This window comes from Euleptes europaea, chromosome 1 (assembly GCF_029931775.1).
Source record: "Euleptes europaea isolate rEulEur1 chromosome 1, rEulEur1.hap1, whole genome shotgun sequence".
In the NCBI taxonomy this organism is placed as follows: domain Eukaryota; kingdom Metazoa; phylum Chordata; class Lepidosauria; order Squamata; family Sphaerodactylidae; genus Euleptes; species Euleptes europaea.
The window spans coordinates 35,214,292-35,235,530 of NC_079312.1; the positions used below are offsets into that span (position 1 = coordinate 35,214,292).

General features: G+C 41.2%; 1 protein-coding gene across 18 annotated transcripts in view; it reads right to left on the bottom strand.

Moving 5' to 3' along the window:
• Positions 1 to 21,239, bottom strand: part of CADPS (calcium dependent secretion activator) — a 460,327-nt gene that overhangs the window by 136,750 nt on the left and 302,338 nt on the right. For all 18 annotated transcript variants that reach the window (XM_056867190.1, XM_056867189.1, XM_056867199.1 and 15 more), the window contains 3 exons: positions 5,044 to 5,145; positions 2,693 to 2,756; positions 2,174 to 2,297 (listed from right to left, as the gene is read on the bottom strand). In XM_056867190.1, coding sequence (XP_056723168.1) covers positions 2,174 to 2,297; positions 2,693 to 2,756; positions 5,044 to 5,145 — 290 coding nt within the window. The remainder of the gene's footprint in view (positions 1 to 2,173; positions 2,298 to 2,692; positions 2,757 to 5,043; positions 5,146 to 21,239) is intronic.

Genomic DNA, 21,239 nt, shown 5'->3' on the forward strand with positions numbered 1-21,239 from the left:
AAGGTTTATTCTGAATTGTTTGCAGGAACATAATGGTCAGAACATCATGAACAGAAGGAAATAGAATTCTATTGATTTAAGGCTCCGAGATACTAAGGAGTTTAGCCTTCAGTATCTAAGGCTTTCACAGGTATTTCTTCATAAACATAGCCTCAAGCAGGCTCATTGCTAATTATTTAACTTAATTTTCATGTGCTCAGGCTGTTTCGACTGAAGGAGGCATTTCATTTCCAAATTATAGACTCCTCCTCTAGAGAAATGGGTCAGACAATAGTCATTTAAAATAAAAATAAAAAAAGGAACTCATAGTGAGCGGACTATGCTCATGAGAGAAAACCTGAGGCATGCAGCTTGTGGATGTTGGGTTGTTTGAATTAACAATCCCAGCATGCTTTGAAACTGACGCAACCACTTTTTATAGAGGCAGCATAGAAAAGTGGCTGCACCAACCACGAACAAGGAAGGAGAGAAGCAGAAGAGAGCAGGTAGTGTGGGATGAAGTACTTCTCTGAAAACAATAGCTGGAATTTAAAAAAAAAAAAGGAAACTGAACAAAGGTTTGTTGCTTCAAAGTATTCCCAGACCTAAAAGTCACAGTGCCAAAAAGAGGGCAGAGAATTAACACAATCAAGAAGAATTGAGGCACAAAAGGAAAGTACAGACTAACTGTTCTGCATTTTGGGAAATGAATGCATTTTTACTTACAGATCATAAAGTTTGTTTTTGCATAGATATATCTGAAAGAAGAGAGCAAAGCTTACCGACAGAGTTAGTAAGTGTTATACAGAGACCTGGGAACCCAGTGTCCATTCAAAAGGGGGGGGGGGAAAGCAATAACCTTTGCAATGGAGTTCTCCCTTTTCCTCATGAGGCATATTTAAACAGTGAAATTTTTAACAGAGTTCACCAATTAAAACCATTCTGTGAAGTAGAGTACTTTGATAAAATGCTTGATAGCACAGCGCTCAAGAGACCTGCGTTCCTTCTCTATTTTCATCACTCATTACCAAGTCAAGAGTTGATAAACATCCTTTTAGTGCCCAATTCTTAAGCGTTTCTCACTGGATGCATAACAATGAATTCATTACCACTGGTACACAATTTGCATTGTCAACGGGGGGGGGGGGACGACACTGAAAAACAGAGGAGGTGTATAATGTACAGACCCTGGAAATATGTGACATATCACAATAATCCAGTCCTTCTGATAAGCAAGGACTAGGGAAAAAAGAAATTGAATGGTGATATTGTTTTCTATAGCATTATTCTAAGAGAATGAGAACATAGGTTTCATAAAGCTTCATTGTCGCGTGACAGAACAATCAAAATACACAGTGCACAATTCCGTTTCTACATCTCACAGCAAGACATTTATCAAGTTTCAAATTACTACAGAGCAGCCAACAAGGTAGCAATGAAAACCGATTAAGATGTAAAGATCTATCTGTATCTATAAGTCTCCTGCCAAAAGCGTATCTCCAAGAAAGTTTTAAAAATGCCTTTTTGATGGCTACATGTGTCTCTGGTCACTAGTTGTTATTCTTCCATAACACAAAAGGTCAATAATATCAGCTGTAGTGAATTTAGAGTGACAAGTATGAAATCTGATGCAAGTACAGGGCAAATGATTTGACAAGATCCGCTATGCACAAAGGGAAGGCAGAAAAACATTAGCCAGGAAAATACTTTGAGTTGGCTTAAAAATGAATGAGTACCATTCAAACATTTCTTAATTCCTGATATTTCTATTGTTCCTTGAACTTCACTGTCACAAGCAATTAGCTGCATTTCCCTTTTCAGTTCCAAAACGACTATGTGTCTCTCAGTTTTTTGCTTTCCAAAATGGTGATATATATATATATATATATATATATATATATATATATATATATATATATATATATATATATATATATATATATAAAAATGGTATATTGTTGGCCAAGTATATGTACTCTCCTATACAGTAACTAATCCTTTTACCTGCTAAAAAAGGGGAAATGTATCACCTAAATGATGTCTTTAACAAACATTGACAATTAAACCACTTCACTTATTTATCCTGTAATAAAAGAATAGTTATGATATAGCCTGCATTTTTTAAAGGCAGTTGTTCTATTCCTCTCACTGAACGATGATACCAAGGTTAATTTAAAAAATAAAATCACCTTACCTTCAATTTTGGCATACTCTGATAGTCGAGTATAGTTAATCAATGCAGCTTGTTCTAAGCATTTACGGATGACGGCTTTTACCTCCTCTTGAGGTTCTGGAGTAACTATGTCTTTCATCAAAACCTTTACACAAGAAACACTGATTTGTTGTGTCATCTTGATTTTTTCCCCCCCCTACCCTCACAATGCCCTTCACATCCCTCTTTTGGCTAGAAAGATAGCAACAGACTTATTCATTGTTCTTCTGAAACTAAAGGGCTTGACCCCCAAGGCCCACACCTGAAATTATACTTTCCTATTTGCATTTTAAAACTCTGTATGAAGGAGTAGCCAGAAAGTAGCGAAAGGTATGCATCCGATAACCATTAGTTTCCTGGATATATCTATAGTTCACACGAGGGGAAAATATGCTTCGGACCTCAAATATATAATTCAAACTATATACAGTCTATTGAGTAAAAAGAGCCAAGTATGATAACTGGATTTCTTCACCAGCCTTTCAGCACCCTTATACTTACCCTTTCCAGGAGCGATAATGTGGCTTTTAATGCCCCTTCTGGCCGGCCAAATGGGAAGCAATACCTAGGGTAAAAACACAGCTTTTGAAGATTTTCCACATGTGCAGCTATACTAACAACTTTACACTGACAGGACAAAAGGGATGCTTTCTCAACTACATGGAAAGATGTGCCCCTTTCTAATAGCTTTCTTTATTTCAGACCCTAACATGGAGAACCCAGAACCATTAGTAAGATCTGAGTTTGTAAGATAGCGCCCCTTAACAAGGCTGGAAATTCCATAATATTATACTTAAAATGTGAAAGTCACAGAGTAATTGAAATCCTGGTATGGCAGTTGAAAGATTCTACTGATTTTCTTTTTCATCTTACTCGCAATAATGGGTTTAAATTATGGGTGCAAAGGTACTGGCTGGATATTAAAGGTAAAGGCCCCCTGTGCAAGCACCGGGTCATTCCTGACCCATGGGGTGATGTCACATCCCGACGTTTACTAGGCAGACTTTGTTTACGGGTTGGTTTGCCTTTGCCTTCCCCAGTCATCTTCCCTTTACCCCCAGCAAGCTGGGTACTCATTTCACCGACTGCAGAAGGATGGAAGGCTGAGTCAACCTTGAGCCGGCTACCTGAAACCAACTTACGTTGGGATTGAACTCAGGTCGTGAGCAGAGCTTTTGACTACAGTACTGCAGCTTACCACTCTGCGCCACGGGGCTGGATATTAGGAAAACATTTTTTTACAGTAGGAGTTGTTCAACAGTGGAATCAGCTACCTGGGGAGGTGGTGAGCTTACAGTAAGAGTAGTTCAGCAGTGGAATCAGCTGCCTAGGGAGGTGGTGATCTCCCCTCACTGGCAGTCTTCAAGCAGCAGCTGGACAAACATTTGTCAGGGATGCTCTAGGTTGATTCTGCATTGAGCAGGGGGTTGGATTAGATGGCCTGTATGGCCCCTTTCAACTCTATGATTCTATGATTCTTTGATATTATACTTTGTACTGCACACAGCTGCACATAATGGATTCGCATGGGATTGTACACTCTCAGAATAATAGGGGAATGCACATATACAATTTCATTTTCAGTGATCAATGTAGAAGAAGAATGGGTTGGTTTTTAAATGCCAGCTTTCTCTATCACTTAAGGAAGAATCAAACCGGCTTACAATCACCTTCCTTTCCCCTCCCCACAATAGACACCCAGTGAGGTAGGTGGGGCTGAGAGAGCTCTAAGAGAGTTGTGACTAGCCCAAGGTCACCCAGCTGGCTTCATGCCGAGGAGTGGGGAAATCAATCTGGTTCTCCAGATTAGAGTCTGCCTCTCTTGTAGAGGAGTGGAGAATCAAACCCGGTTCTCCAGATTAGAGTCCACCGCTCCTAACCACCGCTCTTAAGCACTACACTACAGTGGCTCTCTGTAGTCATTTAGTTTTGGAGTGATGTTAAACCAATTGGATCATTTTAGCCTTGTAATGATGCCAGATGATGACTTTGGGTCTTTGTTTTGATTATGCATGCCGTTTCTGACCGTCAGAGGTCACCTCGCTCTCCCTGCTCATTTCTACGTGTTTTGCACACATTTTCAGGGATCTGTTTTATCTTGAATTTGAAAATACGAGCAAAACCTGGGGAAATGCAAGGGGAGAGCAAGGCGACCTCTGATGGTTGGAAATGGCATGCATAATCAAAACAAAGACCCGAAGTCAATGGAGGGGTGACCGCAAGGGAAACAGCCATACATAAAAAGCCCTTGTGGTAAACTGGAGTATGGTTGCTGTCCATCTAAAAATCTAGCTTCTTATGGGTTCAACTTAGGAGTGGGTAGGCAATCAACAGATAGGTAAAGGAATGCTAAAAGCTTAGAAAGGACATTATGTGATGTTATTGCTAATAGACAATATTTCAGGTTCTGCTTTTCGCCCCTATCTGCATGGTTCAAAGTGAATAACAAAAACAGCTCTTCAGAAATAAATAGTTAAAAGACATTGCCGTTTTGGTTATGAAGTGGGAAATAGCATTGATCCTAAATTTTATAAAGATCAATACAAGCTCCTCATATTCCCCAACTTCTGACTGCATTTTCTTAATATTGACTCTTCTTAATAGTGCATTTTCGCCGCAACTGGACAATGGTGAAGCTACAACAATGAAGCCTTTAATAGAAAAACCAAAATGAAGCTCTGTTTAAATTGTCAACGAATAGTTATCAAGATTGCTAATGTTATCTAAATGCTTATAGACTGTATTAAATTTTCTGCACATGTTCCTGTTATTAATGCAAGTAATTACCACTGCAGTATGCTGAAATACAGTATACTGGCTCTGTGTTTGGATGATAAAACATCAGTCATTACCTAAAATGTGTGATCTGGTTTTCCAATAACAATCGCAGCCTCTCTTTGATTTCTTCAAACCGTTCCTTCTCTTCTACTGTTACAGTTCCTATACCGTCAGGCCTGAAAGGAGAAGGGCTATTAGTAATTCATATTTTACCTCACAACAACCCTTACAAACTATCTACCTGTAAGCTGGAGGGTTTAAAAAGACCACAACGGAACATTTGTCATCCTATTTATAATGAAAACTATTATACAAATAAAGACTAATCTCTACAACCTGAATATCCTAAAACTGATTACATGAATTCAGGAGCTTTGGACCAAAGTTCTGTGAGGCTCTGTTATTCACAAAAAGCTCCCTCTAAGTAGCGTTTGCCCCATTTCATTCTAAGTTACACATACACTCTCCCACACACTCATATATTTGGCAGCCCTGCTTATACGTCATTCTGTGTCTGTTCTGCATTTTCTAAGTGTACACAGAAGTTACAGTGCTGAGGTTACTGGGTAGCCACTGCGTTAGCTGAGAATTAAGTAATCCGGCAAAACTGGTAATATTACCTATACAAAGGTCAGATTTCCAAAACCATTTTGGATGCCCCTCAGGATTTTTATTTGTTTAATAAATGGATATGCAGTATTCATGTTATAAAAAGAAACAAGTAGTTTACAGCACTTTAAAATATATGATCAACATAATTAATTATAAAATCAAACAAAAGTTCTACTATATATACAAATCCCTGCCTCATCCACAAGCAAGTTAAGCATAAATTGGCTTAATGAAAACATAGATTGGGTTAATAAAACCAATGGCAAAACCATCTATCAGGACCGTGGGTTAGGGTTAGGGTCAAAATGTGTATGTTTGAAGAGTGATGAGATTTCTACAAATGACTATTTCCTCTATGGGTGTATTTATGATTCTTGCTAATGTAGCAAAATACTAGCATTTCTTGAACAGGATGAAGACAATTATTTTGATTCAAGCCCTTTTCACATGTTATACTGAACACATGTGCATTCTGCCTGTGTGCGCATACATCTCTTTGTAGGAAAGAACCAACACTAGGGTTGTGCATATCTATATATTCGAACCAAAAATAAATCTGAAATTAGCTGTTTTGGCAATATTTGGGTTTTGGTTTTACCGAATACCAAAACCTGAGGATCTCCCCAGAACTGAATAGGCAATTCCTGAAAAAGCTGAATAATTATTTGGCATTTTCGGGTTCGGCTATTCGCCTTTCCTCAAATGCCTGGCACTGCAGCTTTCTCCCATTTTTCTATCTTTTTTTTTTTTTTTGGACTGGTTTTGTTAGGGCCCTTTTGAGGTTGGGGTTGTGTAATTGGAGCCAACTTGGTCTGACCAACCATTCAGTGGGTTAATCTGGATAAAGTATAAGGGTTTTTTTTTTAAAAGACAGGGCTCACCAAGCCTCGACTGGAGGGATATACCCTCCAACTAAAAAGAAATGTCTTCAACAGCTGCTCTCACCACCAGGCTTCCGATGGAGACTCCCTCACCCGTGCTGATGAGCAGTCTCCTTCAGACAGCTCCTGTGGTCAAAACTTTGCCTGGCTCCAATGTCACCTCCCCCCCCCAAAAAAAAAACCTGCTGTCGAACTGAAGGTCACCCCGAGTAGAGGCTTTCCCACACCGTAACCCCACACTGTTTCCCCGCACCATAATCATCTCTTGAAATAAGATTCTTGATACCTACAATAAAGGACTGTTCACAGGATGTCATTTGCCACCAAAAGAAATGTTTTCCATGCCTTATTTCTCTTGCATTTAAGCCTTTTCCCTCAGTTTGGAAACTAATTTGCATGGACATCATGCTATGCACCCCAGATATGAACGGAGCCCCCAGACTTTGAGGTGCCAGCCTGCCAGTCGGCTCTTTCTGCCAGTCCTTGGCAACGCTGAACTTCTGAACCTGAAAACCAATGGCCAGCTCACCTCGCAGATGCCTGGAGGATGGGGCGACCCCTTTGCAGGCCCATAAAATTGGACATTTTTACCTGAATGAACAGTGCAGTATTGAGATCCCTACCCCATATACACAAATTGCCTTAACTATTATATAGATTGGGTTGGTAAATCTAAAAACTGAAAGGTTTGTAAAATAGGCAGGAAAGGAAGCTCAATTTTTACTACAAGCCACATTTCCTCTTAGGTGGTCTATGCTTTATGCCTAGCCAGCTAGCAAGGCCTTGGGCAAAATAACCAAGTGATTTTTAAAAATAATAATCATCTTAATACAGATGAACAACATCTTACCCCATCTTTCAAACCAAGCTCCCTTTTCTTTCCTTCTCACAACTTTCCTTCCCTTTCGAGTATCATCTCCTTTACCCCTATTTAGGGTTGCCAACCTCCAGGTAGTGGCTGGAGAGCTCCCGCTATTACAACAGATCTCCAGGCGACAGAGATTAGTTCACCTGGAGAAAATGGCCGCTTTGGAAGATGGACTCTATGGCATTATACCCCACTGAAGTCCCTCCCTCCCCAAACCCAGCCCTCCTCAGGCTCCACCCCCAAAATCTCCAGAAATTTCCCTACCCGGAGCTGGGAACCCTACCCCTACTCCTCAGGTCTTTGTCTTTTCTTTCAAGAAACCCCAAAAACCTAGCAGAAAAAAAGTAGTCTGTTTAGATATGTTACAAAAGCAGCTGGGAGTAACCAGAGGACCAAGGAAACAAAGAAATTTCCAGCTTCAGTTCAAGACTCCTCCACACTGAGTCCTTGTTGCTGTAAGTGGGTAAACTCCTACTTGAGCACCAAGAAGATGAACAGTCCTAAGGCCTGCCTCCCAATCTCTCCTGCGGCTCATCCTCAGTGGTTGCCAAGCCTGAAGAAAAAATGTCCTGTTCTTTTAAAAGAATCTTAATGTGTTGAAATAGGCAGGTGAAGCTTTTCATGGCATGAAGGTAAATAACATCACCTGGGAAATCACAGCCCATGAAGCCTCTATTAATGGGGCAGAACACTGGTTTACCCCGGAAGTGCTAGCATCGCGTGGGACGGCCTAGCAATTGCCTCCAAAAACTCTATGGAAACCATCGTCCTATGGAAACAGATCTTCCTAGGAAAGAACCATGCAGAAAAAGTTCCCGCCGATGTCCAGGTAAGACCTGGCAACCCTGTTTCCCCTTCAAACAGTTGGCAATCCTACCTCCTCCTGTTTTTAAACGATTCACTGGGAAATATTGTTTTTTTTGCTTTCAAGTCATAACTGACTTATGGTGATCCCATAGGGTTTTCAAGATAAGAGACGTTCAGAAGTGGTTTGCCATTGTCTGCCCCGTGTAGCAACCCTGGTATTCCTTGATGGCTTCCCATCCAAATACTAACCAGGGCCAACCCTGCTTAGCTTCCAGGATCTCACAACAGCAAGCTATCCTGGAGCATCCAGATCAGGATGGGGAAATACTATAGCTTCCCCAAATACTGCTGGAATAGAAAGAAGACCTCACCAGCCCTCTTGAGTGCCTCACTAATTAATCACTTATTTTGAGCTGGTTATCTCTTTTTGTTTTTAAGGGTTTGGTTTTGGTTCAGGTTCTAACCAACTGAGAGATTTTAGATTTAGGTTCACTGAAAAAAACCCTTCTCTGTTCAACTCCATGAACATAATTAGATACCATCTGCATTTTCCAGAAATCTGATTTTGTAACAGTCAATTTCTAAAAGAAGTCCAGCAAGGAAGTTTTATGAGAAACTGTTAGAAGTGCTCAACTATTGCTGTATGCACAGGATTTAGAATAAGGTTGCCAGGTTTTATTCAACCTGGGGACAAAGCACAAGAGGTGAACATTTCTTCTGTTCTTTATCTGCAACTGAATGCAGGTGTTTTTCTGCTGTAAATTGTCTTGAGTGCCCATTGTAAATGGCTAAAAAGTGAAATATAAACCTCCTAGCTAAATAAATTAAAAGGTATAAGGAAGACCTCAGCATGTTGGAAAACGTAATTTTACATCCATGTACATATGTTAGTATATATTATATTATAATATTACAGTGGCTAGCTACTGGTTTACAGCGCCATGATGACAGCTGGAAATAAAAGCAAAGTTCTTTCTCCTCCATTTTCCTGTCATAAATTCTGTTATATAAAATACATAAAAGGCACCATCTACTAGAAAAGGAGTCAATAAGCCAGGCAATTAGCAGCACTATTTTCTATTACTGATGACCTATAAGTACCGGTATACAGATTTGTCTTATTACCTTACAGTTTGTATCTGCGAAGTCTCTCTGTTTTTAAAGGATAATGTAAGAAGTCTTAAAATTGAACAAATATTCTTACTTCCAGGCCTCCTCCAGTGTTTGGATTAAGCTTTGTAAATCCTTAGTACTAGACTAGTTTGGCTACACAAAAGGCTTGGCAAAGGATTACAAAGCTTCTAATGAACCTCCTGTCAGGGGTTAATTGGTAAGCTTTATTTTCCTTTTAAAGAATCAAAACGCTCCTAAGATTAAAAAAAAAATACAGTCTGTATAGTCAATATTTCACTGACCTAAAGATATAGAAACCTCAAAACATAATAAATATTAGTGCTTGAAATTAAATATAGTTAAAAACTCATCAATTTTAAAGAAAGGCATTAAGCTCCTCTGAGATATTTATTTGCATTCCTTTTAAGTTAAAATGATGAATTTAATAATACTAAATAGCTGAAATTATGACCCCTGTCACTAATCTTCCACATGTCTCATTGACACCAGAGAGACTTGTAGCCCCATGCATTTAGATTATTTTATGGTATTCACATTTAAAGTCAATATGTATTTCTGTTCTTGATTATTCATGAAGCCTGGCTGTATAAAAATATTGATTTAGATTCCAAATCTGCAATAGAACAACGTAGTGGGGATATATTTAATAATTTAACAATACATTTGGTATTGTTTTGGCCTTATTTTCTGATTAACCATAGGAGACATATGCAAAATGAGCAAGTTGTTTAATTTTAAATATTTAGCTACCAAACCACTTGGAACATTTCAAATTGCACTTTCCAGAAACTATTGCCATTCTTATATATTTACACAGGTACACATTCCCATATTACTTAATGATAAAAAAGTAAGAGAGCAAACAGTCAAAAGGCCAAGTAGAGGGCCTCTTCTTACTTTAAGACAGACATACATAGACACAACCCGCTGCTCACAAAGAATCATTATGGACATGACTAACTTTCTGTTTCACAAAGCTCTTATTTTGAAATAGTCCCATTTTACTAAAATATTTTCAACAATAATAAAGGACAGAAATCTAAGATACAAGCAGGAAGCATTCAGTGATAGAATCCAAAGGTTTTGAGAGAAAAGTGCTACAAATATGCAAGTTAGGTTATTCCTGTAGTAACTGCAGCTATCATTTGATAACCCGAATGTGTGGAATTGTTATCACTAGTACAGGATCTGTTATCATAGATCATTGCCTTTCTAACATGTCAGGCAATTACCCAACAAGGGGGGGATCCAAGACAAGAGGTGAAAAGCCTATCATGGGTAGTTGCCTATCTCAAGTTGTCAAACTACTATTAAATGAAATGTGTGAATTTTCCTTGATTGCAGCAATAACCTGTGAAGTGTTTTCCTGTGTTGCTTAAATCTGTAGCATTTACCCTGTGTTGCTTAAATCTGTAGCATTTACCCTTGGTTCCATTGCAACCAAGGAATCAGAAGGAGATTGAGACTGGGAGGGGCAGCCAAGAAGGAGCTAGAAAATATTCTTAAGCGTAGGGATGTGTCACTGATGACCAAGATCAAGTTAATTCATGCCATAGTATTCCCCATTACTATGTATAGGTGTGAATGTTGGACAATGAAGAAAGCTGTCAGGAAGAAAGTTGATTCATTTAAAATGTGGTGTTGGATGCCCAAAACATAAATAAGTGGGTTCTAGATCAAATCAAGCCTGAACTCTCTCTAGAAAATCAAATGACTAAACTGAGGCTATCATACTTTGGTCACATTCTGAGAAGACAAGAGTCACTGGAAAAGACAATAATGCTAGGAAAGTTTAAGACAGCAGGAAAAGAGGAAGACCCAACACGAGATGGATTGACCATGACCCTGAATTAGCAAAACCAGAGTGAGGCTGTTAAAGATAGGAATTTTGGAGGACATGAATTCAGAGTCACCATAAGTTGGAAGCTACTTGATGGCACTTAACACACACACACACACACGATCATTGTAGTAGCTTATCTTGCCATCTTCTGCTTAAAAGGAACTACAACAATATGTCCAGTATAGGAATAAAGTGAATTCTTCCCACACTGCAATCAGCAGTGAAAAGGTGCCTTCTTATGGGGGTGGAAGCAATTCTACACTGATCTCAGAACCAGATGTTGGCATGCAGTTTCTGGGGCTGCTTTAGAAATACAGCAAGGCCTCTAGTGCAGAGAGGGAACGCCTAAGAGTGCTAGGTTCTCCCTCAGTGTCTGATCCATTGAGATACTTTTTAAAAGTTACCATGTACTTCATCAAAGGTCTTCTGTCCTGGGATGTGGAGTGTGCACTGTATGCTAAGGACAGAGGGCTCTGATCCAGAAGGAGGAAAGGTTTTTAGAAACGTTCTTATAATTGATTGAAGGCAAAAGGGGATCTAGTGCTACCATGGCAAGCTGTGTCTTTCCTGTCAGCCAAGTTGTCTGATTCAGTACAGGTTAGAGCTTTTAACTTAACTTGCTGAATCAGAGACCCTTTGGATTCTAAGGGAGTACTAGTCTGGGGACTGTGCCTGCCCCTCGTCATCTCAAGGTTTTAACGCTCTGTTCCAGCAAGGGGGTGGGTTTTTTGAAACCTACCCTCACTGGGTTGTAGACTTGCCCCTCATGGGATTCGGAAAGCACATCCTGGAAGAAGTCAGTACAACTACAGCTTTGGAATGAGGGGCCTAGCACTTCACCAAGGACTCTCCAATCCGGCAAAGCAGCAGTGGGTTTACAATAGGGTTACCAGGTCCCTTAGCTCCACCGGCAGGAGCTTTTTGGGGGCGTGGCTGGAGCATGCGATGTGTGCGCGCACCCCCCATGCTGCGCCTATGTCACTTCTGAGGTCACCTGGAAGTGATGCGGACGCTCTAGCAATCTCCGCTGAAACTCCATGGCTTTCATAGAGTTTGTACGAAGGTTGCTAAAGCATTGCCTGCTGACCATCAGCTGGTCGGCAGGCAGCTGGGTGGATTGGCAGGATTTTGCCCGCCACCACCGGGCACTTGGCAACCCTAGTTTACAGGGCAAAGGTAATTTCACAAGGGTAAGTTTGCCCTTGGATGGCCCAGGCTGGCTCAGTCTCATCAGTTTTCTGAAGCTAAGCAGGGTCAGCCCTTATTAGTATTTGGATGGCAGACACCTGAGGAAGTCCAGGATTGGTACAAAGAGGCAGGCAATGGCAAACCTCCTCTAAATGTCTGTTGCCTTAAAAACTCGACAGGGTCACGCTAAGTTGGCTGTGACTTGACAGCACTTTCCACTACATGTTTGTTTGAGACAGGAGGGGGGCTTGTGGCTACAAGTTAAGCCCAAATTTTGATAGAGCTCTTAATGAGTTTGGGGGAAGCAGAAAAAACACAGTATTCTCAATTACAAGCCTCTCTGCTAGAACTCAGTGGCAGCACTATACAAAACCACAAGCAGGAACCCGCAAGGACTTGAGGGAAGCGTTATCATTTCCGCCTCCCCCACTATATCCTATTTCCTTTTCCCGAAAGCCCCCATAGCCTCTCCCCCCTTTCCTGCTTCCTTCTCTCCTCTAGGGTTGCCAACCTTCAGGTGGGACCTGGAGAGCTCCTGGAATTACACTGCATCTCCCAACTACACAGATCAGTTTCCCCTTATCCAGGTTGGGAAATTCCTGGAGATTTGGGGGTGGAGTTTGAAGAGGGAAGTGACCTCAGCAGGGTATAATGTCACAGAGTCCATCAGTTTTTGAGCAGCCATTTTCTCCAGGGGCACAGATCTCTGTCATATGGAGAGCAGTTGTAATTCTGGGTGATCCCCACCTACAGGACATGGCTGCTTTGGAGGGTGGAGTCTATGGCATTATACCCTTCTGGCTGATTTTACTATTAGTATATGGTGGATTAAAAAAAACCTAACAGTGAAAAGTAAGGACAGTCTCCCACCACAGGAACCTCCAAATGCAACCCTAAATGAATACGTCTCACAGAACAGTGAAAAAGACACATGGAAGAATCTACTTCAGACCTTAATAGGAAGGTCATTACAGAGAACTGGGGTAACCGACTATCGCAAAGTGCCCCTAACTGTTCATGATTTCAGTCCATGCAGTGAAGATATTGACTCAGTAAAGGAGGCCACAGCCCTCCATTTGGAAGATCTGAGTAAGGCTGTCAAAGACAGGATGTTTTGGAGGACTTTGATTCATAGGGTCGCCATGAGTCGGAGGCGACTTGACGGCACTTAACACACACACAGTCAAGATAAAGGGAAAAAAACACACACCCTGGTCTTAAATGTTGTAAGGGTTCATAAAGGAGATGCTATCTGTAAAGTATGCTGTTTCTAGGCCATGCAGAGCTTTAAAGATAATGCCTAGCACTCGGAATTGGACTTGAACGGATATAGGCAGCCTGTGCAGTCACAATGGAATTGATTGAACCAAATGGCATCCACAAGGACTCGCAGTATGGGAATTCCCAACACCCCCCCAAAGAGAGCTGTGGCTATACCTGCATCCTACACCCTGTCACCTTTGCTTCCTTGCTCCCTCCCCCTCGACTCTCCTGCCGCCCCTGCTTTCTCCCTCTCCCCTTGGCTGTAGCTTGCTTTTTAAAAAGAGTCTGATTGTACGGGGTCGCTAGGTAATCCCATAATGCCAAACCTGATAACTCCAGATCGCAGCTGTCATTTTTAAAAAAAATTGGAGTGTAGGTGCAGCTGCACACATCACTTCTGTTTCAGAGAAGTTTTAAATCCATTTTTTTACAAACATTTTTTGGGGGTTTTCCTGAAAACCTGGAGGTTTGTAAATATATGCCCCTCTTCCATACCTGCTCCATCATGTGGATTTTTGATCAACATTTTGAGACCTGGAGGAAAAGGAGAAGGAGGAGGAGAAGAGTTGGTTTTTATATGCCGACTTTCTCTACCACTTGAGGGAGACTCAAACCGGCTTACAATCACCTTCCCTTCCCCTCCCCACAACAGACACCCTGTGAGGTAGGTGAGGCTGAGAGAGTGTGACTAGCCCAAGGTAACCCAGCTGGCTTTATGCGCAGGAGTGGGGAAACAAATTCAGTTCACCAGATTAGCCTCCGCCGCTCATGTGGAGGAGTGGGGAATCAAACCCGGTTCTCCAGATCAGACTCCACCACTCCAAACCACCGCTCCTAACCACTACACCACGCTGGTGTAGTGGAATGTTTTAACTTATGGAGATATTTTAACTTATGGGGAAAAGGAGCAATTTCCCAGGGCCCTGCACTGCTTAGAGTGCTTTAATTTAAATGTAAAATCTATTGGCCATGGTAACATTGCCAGCTGCTCGTCCTTTCACCTTGGTGAGGGCTCACCGATCCTGCAAGCAGATCGGTGAATGCAGAAGCTAATGGCACAGCTGTCCCCATTTTTCCAGCACAATTGTTCTGTTTGCTGTCCTTCACAGGATCACCAGGCAGGTGGATCTAACCACTCCCATCCCAAGTAGGGGTGTTTGGACACCTGCCAGTTTGGCTCAATTCCCATTTTCCAGTGGTAACCAGGCAGCCAATTAATGGATGGGCAGTTCAGCTTTTTGCAACTTGAGGGATCAGCTGGGAGATGGCTTCTGATTTCCTGCTGGGGAAATTTTGCTCTGTACCCAGAAATGGTTTTAAAGGGGCTCAGGAGCCAATTCCCAAAGCATCAGCTGGAAGTCAAGTTATTCTGATCTCCCCTCATGGAAACTTTTCTGCCTCCCAGTCTTGCTGAGATGCAGCAAATTTAGGGACAGGGGTGATCAGAAATGAAGATGATTTCCCTTCTCCCCATCCCAAGATGTTGGCTTGGACTGCAGAGAAAAGCAGAGAATCCATCTCTTACCCCCTTTCCTTTTACTATGCATTCATGGAGGAGGAGAGAAGTTGAGTCTCCCATCAAAGACTGCTAAGCAAACTTTATAGGTACGGGATAACAGAACAAGTCGTCTTATGGTTTGAGAGCTGGATGAAAAGTAGGAAGCAGGGAGTAGGAATCGATTGTCAGTTCTCACAATGGAGGGATGTAAGCAGTGGGGTCCCTCAGGGATCGAGACTGGTGCTTTTCAACCTGTTCATCAATGACATGGAGTTGGGGTGAACAGCTAGGTGGCCAAGTTTGCAGATTACATTAAATCTGACTGTGAAGAGCTCCAAAAGGATCTCTTCAAACTGGAGAAATCGGATTTAAAATGGCAAATGAGATTCAATGTGAGCAAATGTAAAGAGATGCATATTGGGGCAAAAAAATCCCAACTTAACATATGGGATCTGTGCTGGAAGCGACAGACCAAGAAAAGGATCTTGGGATAGTAGTGGATAACTTGATGAAGATGTCAACCCAGTTTTTGCCTGCTGTGAAAAAGGTAAATTCCATGCTGGGCATAATTAGACAAGGAATAGAGAATAAAACTGCTGCTATCATACTGCCCTTGTACAAATCTATGGTGAGACCACACTTGGAATACTGTGTACAGTTCTGGTCACCACACCTAAAGAAGGATATTGCAGAGCTTGAGAAGGTGCATAAAAGAGCAACCAAAATAATCAGGGAGTTAGAGCAACTGCCCTGTGAGGAGCGGTTAAAACACTTTGGGCTGTTTAGCTTGAAAAGAAGGCGATTAAGGGGAGACATAATAGAGGTCTATAAAATTATGCATGGAGAGAGGGGACAGGGAGAAGCTTTTCTCCTTCTCTCATAAAACTAGAATGTGGGGTCATCTGCTGAAGCTGGAAGTTGAGAGATTCAAAACAGTAAAAAAGGAAATCTGTCTAGTTAAATTGTTAAATGCATAGTTAAATTGTAGAACTCCCTGCCCCAGGATGTGGTGATGGCTGTCAACTTGGAACGCTTTAAGAGGGGAGTGGACATGTTCATGGAGGAGAGGGCTATCAATGGCTTCTAGTCAAAATGAATACTAATCATGATGCATACCTATTCTCTCCAGTATCAGAGGAGCATGCCTATCATATTAGGTGGTTTGGAACCAGGCAGGATGCTGTAGCAGTCGTTTTGTTTGGGGGCTTCCTAGAGGTCCCTGGTTGGCCACTATGTGAACAGACTGCTGGACTTGATGGGCCTTGGTCTGATCCAGCATGGCCTTTCTTATGTTCTGTTGACTTAGGGCCTAACTGTGCATTTTGATATTCCCAGAAACATCCCTGGGCTGGGTGGAGAGGTATGTTCTGAAGTTCCATGCTTCCCCTTTACACGTGGGCACAATTTGAATTTGGACTATGGATCATGGTGAGATCTTCCACCCATGCCATCCTCCTGACCATAAACAGTCCTATTTGCCCTGTTATGGAAACATAATGCGTAGCTCATCAGTACATGTTTATCCCCCTGTGGAGGCAAACAGCGCCTATATTTTAAGTCAGGAAAACAAGACCTAAACCCCTCTCTGTGTACACTGTGGTCCTGATCTGAATCAGGCCCATCCACACCTGGGGAGTGTAGAACTTCAAAACAGGCTTCTCCACCTGTTCTGGGGATGTCCCTAGAGAACTTTTAATGAGTAGTTAGGGCCTCAGTTCTACTTGTTTCAACTGAGCTGTTATAAGGGTGCCAGGAATGGCCAGGCAACGGGTGGGAGTTCAAGGGGGCAGGGACATGGGGTGAGATATCACTTCCAGAGAAAGCTGTCATTCCAAACTGCTTAAATGTTTAGCATTTAACATCTGATTAACATTGTTGTCCTCTTAAAGCAAATGTAATTTGTTCATTTCACGAGTAACTATATAGTTTTGAGGAAATAGTGTATTCTTTAACAGAAGAAGAAGAGTTGGTTTTTATATGCTGAGTTTCTCTACCTTTTAAGGAGAATCAAACCAGCTTACATTCTCCTTCCCTTCGTCTCCCCACAACAGACACCTTGTCAGGTAGGTGGAGCTGAGAGAGTTCAGAGAACTGTGACTAGCCCAAGGTCATCCAACCCAGATTAGAGTCTGCCGCTCATGTGGAGGAGTCAGGAATCAAACCCGGCTCTCCAGATTAGAGTCCACCGCTCTTAACCAGTACACTACTCTGGCTCTGGACACAATAATACACAGTAAGACATTTTGCTCAAGATCCCCCCCGAAGTTAGTGTTATCTAAACTTATTCACTGTACCCTATTTTGCAAACACCAGCAGAGTAGATTAATAATAATAAAAAAACCCGACTCCTGTGTATCATGCAGCAACAAATTTGAGACAATCTACAGGTCAACTGTAGCCATTTTTGGAGCAGCTTGGATGTCTGGAAGGGCCTGCCAACTGAGAGCCATCACAACTGCAAGGACTTCCTTTCTCAAACAGCTGTGGACTATATTACATCTGACATGACGAGCATCTCTTGAATCTACCTTTCAAAGATTCGGCAAACCATTTTCTCACTGTCCTTCACAAAGTTGACATTTTCGGCAGCATGATAGGAAAGATGTCACGTCGGCTGCTTTTCAAGTTCTTGTCACAGTGGTTAGCACCAGTTCTGTCATCTTTACTCTCCTCACAAACCCCCATCTTTAGCCATGTCACAAATAATAATACTTCCATTGTTTTTTTTTGTCAAATTTCAAATATTATCACCCAGCTGCACATCTTCAGAATTTACTGGTTATGTTAATTTTGTTGCTCATCTCCCCAGAAGCTGAAGCACAATGAGTTTATTAATTAACTGCAAATCTGCAGACTACACAGTGATTATATAAACATAAATTAAAAGTGCAGTACCTCTTGTCTATAGTTGCGGGGAAATGTAGTCATTGTCACTGAGAAGCACATTGTTTACATGCATATACATAGATGCCCCCCTTTCAAATGTACATTCTAGAGTGGCCTTACAATTTATTAATTTTCTACAGCTGGAAAATTATCTTATTGCAAATACAATGGAAGAAAATGGAAGGTTACTGGAAAGCATCCTGAAAAAAGGAGAATTCAGGGTAATCAGCTGAACATTCTTGCCACTGTTAAAATCTTTCTTTGTAATTGAGCCTTAAAGATAGCTGAATAGTAGATATTTGGCTTATATGTGGAATAATACCTTTCTGCTGCAAATGAACCCTTATTCTGCAAATCATTGCCTATAGAATGGTAAAACACAGATAACAAACATGCAAAATGTAGGTATCTTAGGGTTGGGGTCAGGAATATAAAACAGAGAAAAGCTTTGTGAGAAATGTAAGTTTTCTGATATCTGTAAATCTCAGTGCAGTAACACAAAGAATTACAGACATGCACAGTGCATGCATCTCTATATGAATTTAGGTCAACCTACAGAATTGGAAACAGCTCAGAACTGAATGGTAGCAGATTTTTTCCCTTTGATACTTGTTGGATCCTGCCAGAGAAATTAGTACGGCATGGTATAGACTGAGGTGGAGGGGGTGGGGGGAGGGAGGACAGAAATACTGCCAGGAAAATGTGCATTTACCATTGGTACCAAATTCTTAAAGTAGCTGTATTGTTGATATTTAAATAATAATAATAATACAACACATTGTACATGGGAATCTTTATTTTTCCTGCCTATATTTAGTCTGTGCTTTGACTGATTTTAAAACTATTGTTAACAAGCCTTTAAAAAAAATCTCCTAAATTGAGCAACGTAACAATAATGGGAAAGCAAAAACAATGTATTCTTTAGACCACTTGGTGCAAATCACAGCGTTAATTATAAATTATAATTAGGACCAGGGGTCCTAAGGCCACAGTTTCTTTCTGGAAGGCAAACCTCCCCCACTATGCCCTTTTCTAATTGTACTGGGATGCCTCAGGGGATAGTTATGCTGCTAAAGCAAATATATCAGTGTCATTTTTACCACAAGAGTAATACATGAGGCAACAGCATACATTTGTATGCAATTATGAATACACGTTATTTTTCTATAATACTCTTTTGGGTTAATCCCTTTGACTCTCTCCCCAATATAGATATGAAAGGTGTCTTTGATACTTTGTATGATGAATTCTCACATCTTAGAAAAATATTTCACTGTAAGCATACATTCAACTTAATAAAATAGACTGCATTCATCTAATGAAAGGTATCTGACATGACGACAGTTAAAGCATACCTAGATAAAAGCAAACTCCTTAGTTCTTTTTGGTCTTTCCCCATAGCATTGCCTAGGGTTGCCAGGTCCCTCTTCACCACCGGCAGGAGGTTTTTGGGGCAGAGCCTGATGAGGGCAGGGTTTGGGGAGGGGAGGGACTTCAATGCCATAGAGTCCAATTGCCAAAGCAGCCATTTTCTCCAGGATAATGCTGCTGCAGTCACCTTGTTTGCCTGTTCCCAGAGGCACCTAGAGGCCTTGGTCTGATCCAGCATGGCTTTTCTTATGATCTTATGGTCTTACTGTTCATAGGGAATTATTTTGAACTGGGCATACTTTCCCTTAAGCGCCAGGTCAATAGTTTGAGTACCTTTGATCCCATCATTACAACCAGATACCCACCTGCGATTTACCAACCTCATCTGGTTTGTTAGCTGCACTTGTTCCTGAAAATAAGTGACCTAGCCAGTCATTCATGATTTAGTTATACTCAGGCTAGATTACTATAATGTGCTCTCTGTGGGCCTGTTTTTGAAGAATATCTGGAAGCTACAACTAGAACATAGCAGTCCAAATGTTAAGTGAGGCAAGCCGAATGGAGCTTATTACACCTATTTTGTGCCAACCGTAATAGTTGCCAATTTCCTTCTGTGCCCAATTTAAAGTGCTAGCTTTGACCTTTAAAGCCCTAAGTGGCTTGGGACTAGTGTATTTCCAGTGCAATCTTATGCAAAGTTACTCCATTCTAAGCCCATGAGCTTACATTGTTAATGTACTGCATTGTTAATGTACCACCAATTCCCATATGAGCCTTCTTGCACATTAAAGGCTTTCTCCGTGTGTCACTCCCTGCAATGGTTTGTTGTAAGGCTGTATAGGATGGGGTCTTCTCCAAAATGGCATCAGGAGTATGGGAGGTCCATCTCCAACCCTTGCTAATTACTTTTCATCGCCACATAAAACTATTCTTTTTAGGAACACACTTGAATCCCTTACTGCTGATTTTGGCTCTCCTGCTGTTGCTGGTTTTGTACTGCTGCTATTGGATCGACGTGTTTTCGTGTTGCTCTTTTTAGATTATTGTTGTTGTCTGCTTATTTGACAACAGATTGTTGTACTTACTGGTTTCAGTTTTTTACTGTTAGTATTTGTTAATGTTTTCACCGTTGCTTTGGTTAAATGAAGTGAATGGGACAAACTGATCTACATCCAATAATTCCAGCTTAACTGGTGTATGAACTGCAGCCTGGAGGACCAATCTTATAAACCTGCTAGCAGAATAATAACCTGCAAAGATATATGTCCTGAATTTGAGAAGGGCTTACATGATCCAATTCTATAGTATATCAGTAGAACTGGAAAAAAGTGATGTATAAAAAAACTCCAAGCAGCAAGGATCATTTCCGGCTTTAATCGACTTGTATAAAATGTTATGATTCTTGTCAAATCAAGAAGGTTGTATATAGATGGGCCTTTTGGAACACTTTGTTTGCCTTCCTCCTCTAATTGATGCCCTGTCTTTATAATTACTGACAATTCATAGTATCATTGCATATGTAAGTCATGGCTACTAGTAAAAATGGATACTAGTCATGATGCATACCTATTCTCTCCAGGATCAGAGGAGCACATATTATTATTAGGTGCTGTGGACCACAGGCAGGATAAGGCTGCTGCATTTGTCTTGTTTGTGGGCTTCCTGAAGGCACCTGGTTGGCCACTGTGTGAACAGACTGCTGGACTTGATGGACCTTGGTCTGATCCAGCGTGGCTTTTCTTATGTTTATCCTGAGGTTAGTTTTACGCCTCACATCATTAATGGGTATGCCAGGGTACTTTCCACTTGCCAGTGTTTTCACTACAAGTACTTTTGAGTTTGGATTATCTGGGTTTTTTAAAAAAGCAGGTAACCTCCACCCCCCAACAAGAAAGCAAGCAAAGATGCCACTGCTTCAT